The 16,698-nt window shown below is 45.5% G+C and overlaps 1 protein-coding gene across 3 annotated transcripts in view; it reads right to left on the reverse strand.

Moving 5' to 3' along the window:
* Positions 1-16,698, reverse strand: part of hmcn1 (hemicentin 1) — a 90,479-nt gene that overhangs the window by 17,628 nt on the left and 56,153 nt on the right. For all 3 annotated transcript variants that reach the window (XM_080886978.1, XM_080886979.1, XM_080886977.1), the window contains exons 41-74: positions 15,995-16,170; positions 15,744-15,840; positions 15,401-15,523; positions 15,144-15,299; positions 14,672-14,953; positions 14,400-14,567; positions 13,664-13,777; positions 13,306-13,392; positions 13,000-13,191; positions 12,721-12,894; positions 12,510-12,623; positions 11,270-11,415; positions 11,042-11,192; positions 10,683-10,880; positions 10,483-10,596; positions 10,206-10,393; positions 9,921-10,017; positions 8,603-8,764; positions 8,376-8,489; positions 8,086-8,288; positions 7,876-7,957; positions 7,623-7,754; positions 7,369-7,518; positions 7,007-7,166; positions 6,800-6,924; positions 6,530-6,713; positions 6,219-6,316; positions 5,789-6,067; positions 5,503-5,699; positions 4,881-4,962; positions 4,526-4,662; positions 4,305-4,446; positions 4,070-4,214; positions 3,838-3,965 (exon numbers count right to left, since the gene is read on the reverse strand). In XM_080886978.1, the coding sequence (XP_080743104.1) occupies positions 3,838-3,965; positions 4,070-4,214; positions 4,305-4,446; positions 4,526-4,662; positions 4,881-4,962; positions 5,503-5,699; positions 5,789-6,067; positions 6,219-6,316; positions 6,530-6,713; positions 6,800-6,924; positions 7,007-7,166; positions 7,369-7,518; positions 7,623-7,754; positions 7,876-7,957; positions 8,086-8,288; positions 8,376-8,489; positions 8,603-8,764; positions 9,921-10,017; positions 10,206-10,393; positions 10,483-10,596; positions 10,683-10,880; positions 11,042-11,192; positions 11,270-11,415; positions 12,510-12,623; positions 12,721-12,894; positions 13,000-13,191; positions 13,306-13,392; positions 13,664-13,777; positions 14,400-14,567; positions 14,672-14,953; positions 15,144-15,299; positions 15,401-15,523; positions 15,744-15,840; positions 15,995-16,170 (5,097 nt within the window). The remainder of the gene's footprint in view (positions 1-3,837; positions 3,966-4,069; positions 4,215-4,304; positions 4,447-4,525; positions 4,663-4,880; positions 4,963-5,502; positions 5,700-5,788; positions 6,068-6,218; positions 6,317-6,529; positions 6,714-6,799; positions 6,925-7,006; positions 7,167-7,368; positions 7,519-7,622; positions 7,755-7,875; positions 7,958-8,085; positions 8,289-8,375; positions 8,490-8,602; positions 8,765-9,920; positions 10,018-10,205; positions 10,394-10,482; positions 10,597-10,682; positions 10,881-11,041; positions 11,193-11,269; positions 11,416-12,509; positions 12,624-12,720; positions 12,895-12,999; positions 13,192-13,305; positions 13,393-13,663; positions 13,778-14,399; positions 14,568-14,671; positions 14,954-15,143; positions 15,300-15,400; positions 15,524-15,743; positions 15,841-15,994; positions 16,171-16,698) is intronic.

Raw genomic sequence — 16,698 nt, forward strand, 5'->3', positions numbered from 1 at the left:
CTAGTGCTTTCAGGTTAATCTCGTTGAAATGACCTTAACGCCACAACACGGCAAATCTCCGTTAACGAGCTACCGCCGATCGCCCCGTGCATGGGGCTAGACGGCCAACACGTTAACGAGCTAACTGCGCTAACACACTAGTTCACACCAATGTAATTAAGCATTGCATGGCACATCCAACATACTGTTTTACTTTAGTCCATGACTCGCTTACCTTCAGGGTCATACGTCACATGAAAACCAAAATAATTCCAAACGCCAGATCTGAATGAGGGTGGGGGAGGTCCATCTTGCAAGGAGAGCTTAACTTCTGTCTCGCTAGCTTGCCCTGCACTCTTCCTCCTGACTATGCTGTCTGTGTTGAGCGCTCAGTGGATCTGCGCTCGACAGTGCAGCCTAGGCGGAGTAGTCGAACGCAGATTCACTGAGCGCTCAACACAGACAGCATCGTCAGAAGGAAAGTTGATAAAATAAATTACAAATGTTGTATTGTTCGATACATATGCGTACCGAACCGAAAGCACTGTATCGAACGGTTCAATATCGATACGAATATCGTTGCACCCCTAATATATATATACATGCCTACTGGCTGAAGAAGCTGACTGCACTCCACGAGCGTCTGGCAGCACAAATGAACCAGCTGCTAGTTAACGAGAGACACCCGGAATGGCTAACTGAAGGCCGGACGGTCCTGATCCCCAAGGACCCCAAGAAGGGACCGGTCCCCTCCAACTACCGACCAATAACCTGCCTCAGTACTACATGGAAGCTCCTGTCAGGCATCATATCGGCTAAGATGAACAGGCACATGGGTCAATACATGAGCGGGACACAGAAAGGAATTGGCAAGAATACCAGAGGCGCAAAACACCAGCTACTGGTAGACAGAACAATCAGCCGAGACTGCAAGACCAGACTGACCAACCTGTGCACTGCCTGGATTGATTACAAGAAGGCCTATGACTCAATGCCCCACAGCTGGATACTGGAATGCCTAGAATTGTACAAGATCAATGGGACCCTAAGAGCCTTCATCAGGAACTCAATGGGGATGTGGCGTACAACACTAGAGGCCAACTCCAAGCCCATAACACAAGTCACCATCAAGTGCGGGATCTACCAAGGAGATGCTCTGTCCCCACTGCTGTTCTGCATAGGCCTGAACCCCCTCAGTGAGATCATTAACAAGACTGGCTACGGATACCGACTACGGAACGGAGCAGTTGTCAGCCACCTCCTGTACATGGATGACATCAAGCTGTATGCCAAGAGTGAACGAGACATCGATTCACTGATCCACACTACCAGGCTATACAGCAATGACATTGGAATGTCGTTCGGACTGGAGAAGTGTAGTCGGATGGCAACAAAGAGAGGGAAGGTAGTCAGAACTGAGGGGATTGAACTACCAGAAGGCAACATTGCAGACATAGAGGACAGTTACAAGTACTTGGGGATCCCGCAGGCGAATGGGAACCATGAAGAGGCCGCTAGAAAAGCTGCAACCACCAAGTACCTGCAGAGGGTCACGCAAGTCCTGAGGAGTCAGCTGAATGGTAAGAACAAGATCCGGGCCATCAACACGTACGCCCTGCCCGTGATCAGGTACCCTGCTGGGGTAATAGGCTGGCCAAAGGAGGAGATAGAAGCCACTGACATAAAGACAAGAAAGCTCCTTACCATGCATGGAGGGTTTCACCCCAAGTCCAGCACCCTGAGGCTGTACGCTAAGCGGAAGGAAGGGGGCCGGGGACTGGTGAGTGTCAGCACCACAGTCCAGGATGAGACAAGGAACATCCAAGAATACATTGGGAAGATGGCCCCAACTGACCGAGTGCTCAGTGAATACCTCAGGCAGCAGAAACCCAAGAAAGAGGAGGGAGACGAGGAACCATCATGGAAGGACAGGCCCCTGCACGGTATGTACCACCGGCAGATAGAGGAGGTGGCTGATATCCAGAAATCCTACCAGTGGCTGGACAAAGCTGGACTGAAAGACAGCACAGAGGCACTAATCATGGCAGCACAAGAACAAGCTCTGAGTACAAGATCCATAGAGGCTGGGGTCTATCACACCAGGCAAGACCCCAGGTGCAGGCTGTGTAAAGATGCCCCAGAGACAATCCAGCACATAACAGCAGGGTGCAAGATGCTAGCAGGCAAGGCATACATGGAACGCCATAATCAAGTGGCCGGCATAGTGTACAGGAACATCTGTGCCGAGTATAATCTGGAAGTCCCGAGGTCAAAATGGGAGATGCCCCCAAGGGTGGTGGAGAATGACCGAGTTAAGATCCTGTGGGACTTCCAGATACAGACGGACAAAATGGTGGTGGCTAACCAACCGGACATAGTGGTGGTAGACAAACAGAAGAAGACGGCCGTAGTGATCGATGTAGCGGTTCCGAATGACAGCAATATCAGGAAGAAGGAACACGAGAAGCTGGAGAAATACCAAGGGCTCAGAGAAGAGCTCGAGAGGATGTGGAGGGTGAAGGTAACGGTGGTCCCCGTGGTAATCGGAGCACTAGGTGCGGTGACTCCCAAGCTAGGCGAGTGGCTCCAGCAGATTCCGGGAACAACATCGGAGATCTCTGTCCAGAAGAGCGCAGTCCTGGGAACAGCTAAGATACTGCGCAGGACCCTCAAGCATATGCGTACCGAACCGAAAGCACTGTATCGAACGGTTCAATATCGATACGAATATCGATCCTTGTTAATGATCTCACTGAGGGGGTTCAGGCCTATGCAGAACAGCAGTGGGGACAGAGCATCTCCTTGGTAGATCCCGCACTTGATGGTGACTTGTGCTATGGGCTTGGAGTTGGCCTCTAGTGTTGTACGCCACATCCCCATTGAGTTCCTGATGAAGGCTCTTAGGGTCCCATTGATCTTGTACAATTCTAGGCATTCCAGTATCCAGCTGTGGGGCATTGAGTCATAGGCCTTCTTGTAATCAATCCAGGCAGTGCACAGGTTTGTCAGTCTGGTCTTGCAGTCTCGGCTGATTGTTCTGTCTACCAGTAGCTGGTGTTTTGCGCCTCTGGTATTCTTGCCAATTCCTTTCTGTGTCCCGCTCATGTATTGACCCATGTGCCTGTTCATCTTAGCCGATATGATGCCTGACAGGAGCTTCCATGTAGTACTGAGGCAGGTTATTGGTCGGTAGTTGGAGGGGACCGGTCCCTTCTTGGGGTCCTTGGGGATCAGGACCGTCCGACCTTCGGTTAGCCATTCCGGGTGTCTCTCGTTAACTAGCAGCTGGTTCATTTGTGCTGCCAGACGCTCGTGGAGTGCAGTCAGCTTCTTCAGCCAGTAGGCGTGAACCATGTCGGGCCCTGGTGTATATATATATATATATATATATATGTTTCCATCTCCCGTTTCTGCTCGGTGACATCTCGTACTTTTCGACTCCTTTTCTCCCTCCCTCGCTCACAGACACATCACGGGTATGGCAGTCCATTCTCCCTGCGGCACGGACTACACTACCCATGAGGCTACATTCTTTAGAGCGATGCCTGCAACACTCTGCCTGTTGCCTTCATATTAAATCATTTTTGTGAATAATTTTTTTTAATATTTCTTTACGTCATTATGTGGCCGCAAGTCGAGGTGACATGGGCCGCGAGATTGAGACACAGACATGAGAGCCTCTTAATGCGCGTTTTGTTTGGTTGCCACCGGCGTGGACACCCAAAATCTAGAGTTCATAGCCTTACTTTCAACAAAGTAACTGTATTCTGAATACCACTTAAAACGGTAACTGTAACAGAATACAGTTACTCGGCGGTACATGTATTCCGTTACTCCCCAACACTGTTTGCCACCCACCATATACTTGCAGATCCACTCTCTTGCGTTGAGTTCCAGCCTGATTGGTTGCCATACACAGGTAGCGACCGGTGTCTGTCACCTGAGTGGAGTTGATGCGCAAAGACCCATCCTCTGCAAACGTGTACCTGCACACGTGTTCACAACATGAGTGAAACCCTGAATCTGCCAATGTGAAATATCTCTGTGAAGGTTGAAGAACTATGATAAAAGTTTGAGACAAGGAACCTACCTGGGATTGTTTCCTGCCAATATTGCTCCATGTTTCCTCCAGGTGACCTGAGGTGGTGGGACTCCACTCACTACACATTCAAGCACCGCTGGCTTGTTGACGTGCACCGACACTGACTGGGGTCCGTCCTTGATAACTGGGGCCACTGAAGGGACAGGTGTTACTGGTTTTTGAACTTTACTTAACTCCATAACTAATAAAGGAGGAATTTATTTCTATAAATACATAAGCGTACCATTGACAGTCAGGTTAAACTTGCGCGTGGTCTGGCCAGCGATGTTACTAGCCACGCAGGTGTACTGAGCTCTGTCGCTGAGCTCTGCCATGTTGATCTGCAAGTAGCGGCCACCAGACAGAACACGCACACGAGCAGAGGCCTGCACAACGGGGCAGATAAGGTTATTTACCTCACCAGGTATCATCGTGTTGCTATTCTTCTTTTGTTTGACTTCTGACCTGCAGTTGTTGGCCATCTTTGAGCCAGGTCAGCGTTGGAGGTGGAACAGCATCAGACTTGCACTCTAAGGTCACCTGTCTGTTCTGCAGCACTGAAACATCCCGAGGTGTACTCTCTCCCACAATGTTAGGAGGAACTGAAAAGGCAGACAAAAGAGCTCTAACCGTCTGTAGCCCACGCTCAATCAAACTGTGCACACATGTGCATGACAACGAGAAACATTTCTAAGCAATTCAATAACTGCAACACTGTAACTTCCCTTTTGTATTTGTAATGGAACCAATTTAATTGAAATTTCCATAAATTTAAACAGTTTGCATATTGCAATTTGCGCTAAACGTCTATGTTACCCACCATGCACTCGAACTAGGAAGTCCTTGTCATCATCTCCCGCTGGACTGTTTGCTAAGCAGGTGTATCTGCCTGTGTCCTCCAGCTGAGCATCAAAAGTGTGAGAACAGTGGAAAAAAAACACACAAAAACCATTCATGTACACTCTCTGGCCTCTTTTAGACACACCTGTTCAACTGGTATTTAATGCAGATATCTAGTTAGCCGATCACATGGCTGCACAGTGCATTTAGCCGCAGTCAAGCTCAAACTGAGCATCAGATTAGGGAATACTGGGATTTTTCCACACAACCATGTCTACGGTTTACAGAGAATGGTCAGAAAAAGAGAAAATATCCATTGAGCATCGGGGCAAAGGAGAAGTGCCAGATGGTCTGGAGAGAGAACTACATCATGGATCATCTGACAAATGTGTAGCAACTGCACGACGCTATCATGTCAACATGGACCAAAATCTGAGGAATAATTCCATCACCTTGTTGAATTTATGAAGAATTATTAAGGCAGAAGGGATGCAAACATCTAGCAAGGTGTACTAATAAAGTTTCCAGTGAGTGTTTATATAAAAATCACACGATGCTGTATGAGCAACAAAATTTCACTTTAACAGTCCCGAGTCTCTGACCTGTGCTGAGGCCACACGGAGCACCTTTCCTCCCTGGAGGAGGCGCAGGCTGTCTGTCTGTGGGAGCGGGCGTCCATCCTTGAGCCAGGTCAGAGAGGGCGTAGGTATACCCGTGGCCTCACAGTGGAGCTCCAGGACATTATTAACCACCACAGACACTTCTGCAGGTACACCAGAGCCCTCGATGCGCGGAGGATCTTAGAAAGTACAAGTAACGTTTCTTTAGTCGTCCATGCATCAGCAGCTGAAGCTGGATAATGGAGAGCTACAGTCTGATTGCACTCACCCATAACTTTCAGGTTGAAGTGACGGCTCGCTTCACCAGCAGTGTTGTTAGCCACGCAGGTGTAGCGTCCCGTGTCGCCAACCTGAGCCCGTCTAATACGAAGGTTGGTGTTCGAGTTTAGGAGAACGACGTGGCGGTCGGGGACTAGAGTCGCTCCGTCTTTGAGCCAGGAAACGGTGGGCGTTGGGGTCCCATCAGCAATACACAGCAGAGAAGCCAAGTTTCCTGCGACCACAGTCACATCCTCTGTGCTCCCTGCTCCATCCAGACCGGGAGGGACTGAGGAGGGTAATTTAACAACTCGTTAGCCTTTGTTTCTCAGTTTGCCTGGAGGATATCTGAAAAGTATGAATAAACATGAAAGCTATACAACTCTAGAACATGCGGCCGCTTGCAGTTTCTTGCTGACGTAGCAAGTTTTCAGACTCACCGTGCACCTGCAGGTTATAATGTTTGTTGTCCACTCCTGCCCTGTTTGATGCAACGCAGGTATATCGTCCACCATCAGACACCTGGGTGCGCGCCACCCTGACAGGAAATTTGTACGATGTGTAAATTTAAGAGGTTTCCTATTTAAACCAATCCCCCATTTTTCAAACCTTTTCAATCTTCAATGACGACATTGTTTTGATGATTTGGGAGATTTTAAAGCCAGAGTCGAGATAAGAATGTTTCAGACTAATACATTTGCATATTTCAAAAGAAAGAAATTCATCCTCCGCGCACTGTCTGCTGACGTACCGAAGCACTTGCCCAGCAGAGAGGAGACGTATGTGTGAGGAGACTGGCAGAGGCAGGCCGTTCCTCAGCCAGTTTAGCTGAGGCAGGGGAGAGCCTGTTGCGACGCACTCGATGCTCACAGAACTGTCCAGAACTGCTGCGAGCTCCTCAGCAGCCGCACTGTTGCCTACGATCACAGGCGGCACTGGGAGACGGGAGGCAGGATCCGTTATATAAAAGAATATTTGCGCCAAAGATATGCGTTACGTTTGAATCCTGAGTTGAACCCACCATACACGTTCAGATTAAATATCCTGTCCTCTTCTCCTGCAGCGTTGGTGGCCACGCAGGTGTACTTGCCGCCGTCAGCAGTCTGAGCTCGTAGTACAGTGAGTTTGCTGCCATTTCCACTGATCCTGAGCATACATACATATATTTGTAAAATATATGTCTTGTATATGTATTTTTGTGTGTATTGCACATTGTGCTATTCTTTACCTGAGCCCCTTGCTTCCCGTACTGTTGATGGCTTCCCCGTCCTTCAGCCACTGGATGGTCGGAGTTGGGGTTCCCTGAGCTTGACAGACCAACTGAATGGTTTGATTTAGCAGGACTCCCATCTCACTGGGTAGCTCTGATCCAGAGATACTGGGAGGAACTAAGAGCAAATTACCCGGGTTAGCATAGCTGTGTGTAACATAGCTGCAAAGAGTGAGCAAATGTCATATTAAACCCAGTGGATTAAGAATGGGATGCAGCTCAAGGTCATATTGATAAAGGCAGATGAGCGAATATGTTTGGCAATATAGTGTATCTAGAAAGGCATTAGCAGGGTTTTAAAGATAAAGATGTCCATCTACCTTGTATGGTTAGGCGGTACCTCTTGTAGGCCTTGCCCTCCACGTTGGAGGCCACACATGTGTAAGTGCCGCTGTCAGAGAGCTGCGAGCGTGCGATCTGCAGTTTGCTGCCCCCTGAGAAGATGTGCATCTCCAAAGACTCTGAGTTCTCTAAAGGAAATATGAAGTTCGTGTGTTTTTTTAATAAAAAAAGGACAACATTAACAGATGAAAAACCTTTTTTGTGGTTCAGTTAAACCTGCACACAGGTTTACCTATGGTGCGCCCGTTTTTCAGCCAAGTGAGCGTGGGTGGAGGGATTCCACTCGCGTCACAGTTAAAGATGACCGGATTACTGATGGTTTCCACAACTGTCTCCTCTGCTGGGCCATCGATACTGGGAGGTACTGGAGAAAGAAGAAATTTAAAGACATATCTTTAATAATATTCTGCAGGTGGACACTGGTTGAAATAGGTTCCTGGTGCATTTTCAGATTTGTAAAAATGTAAATATTTAGGAAAGACTACCATAGATGTTCAAGTGGAAGTGCTTGTCCACTTGCCCGGCAACATTGGTGGCCATGCAAACGTACTGTCCTGTATCAGACACCTGAAAAATACAGACAGATGCAAAACAGATAAAAAACATATAAATAGTTAATTCAACACTTTGGTTAGGTGCTTTTAATCCAGCAGAGGGACACGACACATCATCGCTGGTTCCCATTCGTCTCTCACCTCTGAACCTTTGATCTCGAGGATCTGTCCCTCAGCCAAAACACGCAGGTTGGCTGATTCTGTCACCACTCTGCCGTTCTTATACCAAGTGATGACGGGAGGAGGCACAGCATTGGATTCACACTCCAGAGTTACAGATTTCCCAACAAGCACATTCACCACCACAGGAGAGTCCCCGCTATTGTCTCGGATGCTGGGAGGAACTGCGGGGGAGGAGGTAAATCAGCATCAATTGAAGACAACACACGGAGCTACACTGTGCAATAAAACCATTGCAGAAACAATCTGACCGAAAACAGTGAGGTAGATGTGTTTGTGAGCCTCTCCTGCTGCGTTCAGGGCCACACAGCTGTACTTTCCTCCGTCGGACACTTTTGCTTTCAGGATTTGTAAAGTGCGTCCACCTGCAGGCACACGCAGACACAGAGAAACAGTGATTTTCATGTCATTTTATCGTCTGCATAAAGGTATTTTTGATATCGTGAGTCTATAGGTGAAAGTAACTCCTTCACAGTACCTGGCATGATGAGTGCATTGGTGTTAGCTTGAATTGGGCCCCTGCCATTGAGCCAGCCCAGTGTTGGAGGAGGGAAGCCAGTAGCTTCACAGGAGAGAGCCACAAAGTTGTTCACAACCACCGTCACATTCTCAGAACTCGGGCCGATAATGGTGGGAGGCACTTAACGAAAAAAGACGAGGAACGTTCAATAAAGCAGGCAGAAGACAAAAATATTTAATTTGCTGTGATCACATGAGGGAAAAGTATTTTACTACATTTGTTCATGTTGTGACCAGAGATGGGCAGAACATAAACAAATGTACTGTAATCCGATTACTTTTTTCAAGTAACGAGTAAAGTAAGGGATTACTATTGCAAAAACGGTAATTAGATTACCGTTACTTTCCCGTAGGAACGCTGCGTTACTGCGTTACTAAAACCGTGATTTTTTTTGCTAGAATGTCTCATGACAGTGACGTAAGCGAGTGCGACATTTGTGACAACAGCTGTGTGCAGATCAACAGTGGATCATATATCGAGTGCAGAGAGAGTATGAGCGTGCAGCGTTTAAAGCGTGGAAGTACTGACCTTACTTTGAGTTTGATTCCATAAAAAGTGACAAAAACATTAGTGTCCGCTGTGCGTGGGAAGAAAACTTCTTTTTACAGCGAAAAAACCCCTAAACTTCCGAGCAAGCACCGAGTAGCTACGACGTAATGGGAAACTCACAGAGAAACTCGCGGATTCTTCCACTGACCGCTGCACACCTGCACCAGGGTAAACCTCCGCCTACCCCACTCCTGCTTTACAGGTGAAAATAGAGCAACAGGACCGCTGAGTCTTTTACTTTATTTATTTTCTGCTGTGTTTTACTTGCATCTATTTGAAAGACTGAGTGTAAACACAAAAAATATTTTATTTTATGTGCTGGGATGTGCAGAAAATAGGTTTAAATATTAAACAAATTTCTTCCAGTCAGAGAATGTTGCATATAATTAAATGTTTGCTTGATGCATAAAGTTAAAAGATTAAAACTAATAAAACAAGTTTTAAAAAGAGACTTTTCCATCTGATTACATTTTGTATGATGGATTATGCAGAAAAAGTAGAATTGGGCTGAAAGATCTATCACTTTATCACCTATTCAGGTTGTAAATCGTGTTTTAAAAAAGTAACTAAGTAATTAATTACTTTTGAAAATAAGTAATCAGTAAAGTAACAGGATTACTTTTTGGGGGAAGTAATCAGTAATTAGTTACTGATTACTTTTTTCAAGTAACTTGACCAACACTGGTTGTGACACATTTAAGCTGAAAAGGAAAAGGGAGTAACTCACCATGAACATTGAGATTAAATGTTTTTTCTGCACTTCCAGCCACATTTTCAGCTGCACACACATAACGCCCTGTGTCCGATACCTGAGCCGTCAATATCTGATGGAGAAAAAATGTTGTAAATATTACCCGAGGTGCATTGATACTGACATGTTTACATAAACAAGTAAAAGAAGTAAAAAGAACAATTACAGTTATTTTCATTGTTGTCAAGACATCGTACCTTGTGTGGGGTATGGGAGGTTTAAAAATACAAATTTAATCAGTCTGTGTTTCCTGGTTGTTACCTGAAGCGCTCTCCCATTGGACAGAATTCTGTGCAAGCTGTTGGAGGTGATTGGCTGGTTGTGCTTAAACCAGCTAATTTTGGGGGCCGGGGTTCCCTCCACGTGACACTCCAGTTGGGCAGTTTTATTGACCAGCACTGTGACTTCATCAGGCAGGTCGCTGTCTGTTCCGCGTATGGTCGGAGGTACTAGTGCAGAACACATACATGCATGTGAACCGTTCTCTGCTAAACTGATCGATACTTGTCCCACAGGAAATAAGGGTGTTTTTACTCACATAGCACTCTAACATCATACTGGATGGAGTCCTCTCCTGCTTCATTGACAGCCACACATGTGTACCTGCCTGAGTCCTCAATCTGGGCCCTGGGAATCTGTAGCACTCGCCCACCTGAGATTAAAGCAGTAGAAAATGTGTATGGACTAAATATCCTTCACATTTCATCTCTTCCTTACAGTTTTCGTCATCTGTCTCACCTGGCAGGATCAGAACTTTGTCATTCGATGTCAGCAGATGTCCGTCTTTGTACCAAGTGAGGGTCGGAGGGGGGACGGCGTTGGTCTCACAGTACAGGGAGATGGGATTGTTGAGTATCACGTCTCGTGCATCAACTCCAAAGCCTGAGGAAGACGTGGTATCACCATCTGCACCAGGCCTGTTAAAATTAGGTGGAACTGAGCAGCGGGGAAAAAGAGGACAGACGTTAAAACCTTACTTCACGCATTACATTACTAACAGGAGGAAACGCCATCAGGCGCATGGTTGTGCATTTATGTAGTGTCTTTATTAAATAATAGTTGCAGTGCACACATCTGCATTAGTCAACCCAGTTCACCTTGTATATTTACATCAAAGTCCTTCTCATCCTCTCCAGCTATATTAGTGGCTACACAGGTGTAGCGGCCAGTGTCTGACACCTGAGCATGTTTGATCTGAACGATCCGCCCGTTGGCTGTAATGGACACGTGGTCATCTGACTGCAGGATCTGTGCAGAGAAAAAACTTTTTTTCAAGCCTTTAATCCCACAGCTTTAAAAAACTGTGAAAATATCCCAGACGTTACCTGTCCATCTTTATACCACTGCAGTGCGGGGGTAGGAAAGGCCTGAGCAACACACTCCAAAGTCAGGGTGCTGTTAACCTTGATTTTGACCTCTTTAGGGGCCAGTCCTTCCCCGGGAATGTCATTCTTATTAATCTGTGGAGGAACTGGAGACAAAAACAAGTTAAAATATGTTTAATGTAAATCTGATTACTGGTAATTCTTATCAGTAATTTACAGTTGTGGTCAGACGTTTACATCCACTCATCATTGATATGAATCTCTTCTAATGATTTCTTTTGTCCAAGATGGAAGGATTGTACAGTATACATCTTTACTGCCCTTCAAAAACAAGAATGAGGGGCACAAGTTTTATTTATTTTGGATACATGCAGGCTCTAATATATACAGTGAAGCCTATAATTATTCATACTCCTGGCAAATTTTGACTTAAAGTTACTTTTATTCAACCAGCAACTTTTTTTTGACCGGAAAGTGACGCAGGCGTCTCCCAAAAGATAATAAGACGATGTACAAGAGGCATCGTTGTGGAAAAAACCCCATTTCATACCAGACTTGAGCCTAGTTTTCCTCCGTTGTTCCTGATCTGAGGGTAACAGTTTGCATCTTCTTCCAGACCGTGGCAAAGTGGTGACACATCCAAATGAGTTGTATTTACATACAGTTGTTAGAACTGATGATCTTGGGATTTGCAGTTGTTTAGAAATCTTTCACAACTCGTATAACTCTACAATTCTCCTTCTTGAACCTTCACTGAGTTCCTTGGACTTTCCCATTGTTCTGAGCAATGGCCAATCCAGTGATTACTGTCATACAAATCCTTTTTATGCTGAGAACGACCAGTTGTAGTCAATCATGACCACTAATGAGAAATTAAATCGATCCTGTCAAGTTAAAAGACATTGTAGAAGATTCAGCAGCACTTTTGACCCCATGTGGGTGAGAGACAATCCAACATAATTTCAAACTTGTGCACTCTGTTCTTGTTTTTTTTTAAAGTCAATAAAGATGTGTGCTTTATAATCATGGTTCCCTGGAAAAATGAACAGTTCTAATAAATCACTGAAACCCCAAATTACCATGACATTTATGTCCATGATGAGTGGATGTAAACTTCTGACAAGGAGCTGTAAATTATATTTACTTGTACAAGAAAGCATGTGCAATAGATTATGCTAGAACTGAACACACATAAAACATTTTATGCTGCAGCATGCTCCCAAAGCTGAAGGGGTCTCACCATAAACCTTGACCTCATAGTGCTTCAGTGTCTCTCCAGCCTCATTAGTGGCCACGCAGGTATACCTCCCAGCATCCTCTTGTTTAGCATTGAGAATCTGCAGCGTTCGCCCACCTGTAACAGCCACAGAGTCACGATTCAAAGATTCTAACACATTTTCCTTCTGTCCCTTTATTGCTTCTTTATTTTCATTGTGCACGTCATTGCAAACCTGGAAGGACTCTGACGTTGCGACTGGATTCAAACAGAGTGCCATCTTTGAGCCACATGATCAGAGCAGGAGGGTAAGACTGGACTTCACACACCAGTGAGGTGGGGCTGCTCAGGGTTACTGTAACCTCCTCTGCAGAAATGTCAGGGCCTGACCCAGCAATGGTGGGAGAAACTGGTCAAGAAAAGAGGGGAAAAAACAGACAAATAAGTAATATGATTTCATTCCACGTGTAATGAACTCAAAGTCTCCAAAATGGAAAAAGAGTTGTCTTTGTACCCAGGACATTAAGATTGTAATGCCGCCTGCGGTCTCCTGCACTGTTAGAGGCCAGGCAGCTGTACCTGCCAGTGTCTGCGACTTGGGCTCCAGAGATTTGGAGGAAACGGCCATGAGACAGAATTTGGTAATGCCCGTCAGGCACCAGCAGCTGTCCATCCTTCAGCCATTTAATCTCAGGTACAGGATTACCTGGGAAATTGTAAAAGGGCTTAAGAAAATTGTTCCAAAGCACAGAGATTATCTTGACTGGAACTTACAGTAAGGATTGATCCAAACATTTCATTACCAGATTATCTCAAATACCTGATGCTTCACAAGTGAGAGTGATGTTGTGTTTCTCCTTCACTTTAGTATCCACCATAGTTCCCTCCTCCACAATGCTCGGGGGAACTGTCGGAAAAATCAGTTAAATAGTTATTATTTTCTATCAAAGTCCATTTTATCATTAAGTGGAAAATAAACATCCATCCATTCATCCATCCATGCACCCATAATCTGCACCTCCCTGTCTTCAGCCACCTCCTCCACCTTTTCGAGCATGGTACAATATATGTAAATGCACAGTCACTTTAGTTAGACAATATTATGGCATAAAGCTAAAAACAAAAACAAACAAACAAACAAAACAAAACATGATACAATAAATTTTCTATTTTCTCACCAAGGATGTCAAGGTCAAAGGTCTTCCTCTCCTCCCCAGCGCTGTTAGACACGATGCAAGTGTATCTCCCAGCATCCTCTGCTGCAGCATGCATCAGACGCAGGCTGCGGCCACCTAGAAGTTAAACAAGTCCATTATTATTATGTTTCTATAACCACGTGTAATGTCTTTAAAAGCTAGGTCAGAAGAAAAGTACTTTTTTTCCCCAGAAATAAAACATGACAAGAACACGTAAACAGGCTTTTAAACGTGTTGAAATGACATTAGCCTTTCTGAGCACTGAAATCAATCAACACAGAGAAGCTGAACTCTTAGAACCACAGCTGTTCAAACATTTAGGACAGAGTTTAATGATATTTCAGACTAATGTCAGTCTCAACAGCCAACAGCGTAGCTTTGCCACAGTTAATGAGAAAATAAGTGAAAAATAATGACATGTTACTGAAACAACTCCAGGTTTGACAACATGAGTGTCATTAGGATTCACTCGACACTTTGTTACAGTTTCCATTTCCAACTTTTCAAATTAATATTAACATTCTTTTGCTTCACAATTTAATTGTTTTTCTGCTGGTTTTTCACAGAACCGGCGTCTGCATTTGGCCGTGGTCGCAGTCATTCCATAATATTATTAGTGGCAGTGCATTGCAAATGTTGAAACCTCTGAAACCTAGCTGGGAAGTAAAAATCAAGACTAAGAGCTTGAAAAGTCACGAAAAGTCAAACAGGAACAGACCTGAAAGGATGCGCGCTGAACTAGTCGTTTTAATTGGCTGACCGTCCTTCAACCAGGAGATGGTAGGAAGAGGGATGCCGGAGGCCTCGCAGATCAGAGCAACTGGGTTCCTCATGACAACACTCACATTTTCTGGAAACTGCACCTGCCCAATTATACTTGGTGGGACTGAAGATGAGAGAAAAGGAGGTAAATGGACACAAAGATGATTTCTTTGATCATTATGAAAACACAAAAAACTTTAATCTCTGAAAGCAATTCCTGTTTCATACCGTGGACGCTGATGTCATGCTTGCTGTCAGCCTGTCCCGCCACGTTAACAGCGATGCACGTGTAGCGTCCCGTGTCTGACACTTTGGCATCTTTAATCTGCAATAGCCTCCCCTCGTTCAGGACCTTTGCACCATGCTGGCCTGTGATCGGCCGTCCGTCTTTCAGCCACGTGACCGCAGGTCGCGGCACACCTTCAGCATCACACTGTAGCGTCACATCACCTCCCTTTATCACAGTGACCTCATCAGCGCCGCCTTCGGTGCGTCTGATGGAAGGACGGACTGAAGTGAGAAAAGCGGGTGAGTGGTGTGTCATTAAAAAGATGAGATAAGAGAAGCTTTTTACTGTTTTTATCACCTTAACTCTTTCCCCCATAGAGACAACATTTAACCAACACCTGTACAGCCTGTATCCTTTATAGGCAAAAAGGCAATTGAAAAAAAAAAGGATGAATTCGTGGTGTTTACACACCATAAACCTGCAGGCTGTACTCCTTGGAGACGGTGCCAGCTGCACTGGAGGCTGTGCAGGTGTAAGAAGCAGCATCTGTCTTCTCAGCGCTGGAGATCTGCAGCTGACGACCTCCTGACAGAATCCTGACCCGCTGGTCAGATTTCACTTCAGAACCTGGAATATAAACAAAACACAGGATAGGTGAGGCGTTCCAGCACGCCACCCGCGCATGCGCACTGCCTCCCCACGTTTGATCAAAGCAGAAACTGGCTTACCATCCTTCGTCCATGTGAGACTGGGAGGCGGTATGCCACTGGACTCACACATAAGAGTGATGAGACTGCCTTCAACTACCGTCAGAGGAGACGCCTCCTCAGAGCCTCGGATACTGGGAGACACTGTAATAGCAAAGGGACGCCAAAAGGAGGCAGTCACACTGCATGCATTAGTACTAGTAAATGAGCGATGCATAAATCATCGTGATGATGGGCTGCAAAGAAAGATCAAAATCTACTAACAAAAAGCTTTTTGTTTCTGTTTTGTCTAACAGTCCAAGAAAGACTGAAAAATCTCTTCAGGTCAGTCCAAATGCACGACAGTGACACAAGATCAACTTACCCCACACATTGAGGTTATAGTTCTTCTCTGTTTTGCCAGCAATGTTTGTGGCTTCGCAGGTATATCTGCCTGAGTCCTGCACATGCACCCTGCTAATCTGCCAGTTTGTAGACAGAGAACAGAGTTTTGGCCAAAGAAAAAATGCAACTAACAGCAGGAGAGACGGTCATCGTTAAAAGGGACCTCTTAAGATTAAAGTTAGCCCTTCCAGTTGTCTTTTAGCTATATGATGGTTGTATGATGAACTGTACCTTAAGCAGACTAACATCTGCTGACACAGTCAGACCAGGCTTCCTAAAGAGAGGGCGGCCATCTTTGAGCCAGGACAGGGTGGGTGGGGGGACTGCATCACTCTGGCAGTGCAGCTCCACGGGTTGACCGAGCATCACTGTAGCATTCACCTCCTCGCCCTTGATGTTTGGTGGCACTGTGGCAAAACATGAAGACGAGCTCCTGAAAAGGCTTCTGTCATCGAATGAATACTTTCTGGGATGAAATCATTTAAATGACATGATTCAGAGTAAATCTTTTGTATTAAGGGTGCGCTGTTGTGAAAGTGCTGCTTTGTCCCACAAAGCACACTAAACTTGTTAGATTACCTCATGGGTAAACAATATAATTGCTTCCTGAGCAGCACAGGCGCTGTTTGTTGTGCATCTGGTGCTCTTTAAGCTCCAATTGCATCCTGGGTTATGACGGCATCATTAAACCAGTTCAACATATTTTAGTGACATTATAAATCTGAGTTTCTTCGTTTCCCAGAAGGTTATGAAAGCTAACGTCACTGGGAATTGCTAACATGCACTGAGATGGAAAATGAGTAGGGATTAAAAAATACCAGTTGGATGGCCGTTGCTTTGATTTCCAGCAATTTCAAGAAGTTCTGGACAGGATGTGTATTTGCCACTGAGCATCTGTGCAACGAAAGCACACGCCTATGAAATGAACTGACTTT

The sequence above is a fragment of the Rhamphochromis sp. 'chilingali' genome (genome assembly GCF_963969265.1).
Source record: "Rhamphochromis sp. 'chilingali' genome assembly, chromosome: 7".
Classification (NCBI taxonomy): Eukaryota; Metazoa; Chordata; class Actinopteri; order Cichliformes; family Cichlidae; genus Rhamphochromis; species Rhamphochromis sp. 'chilingali'.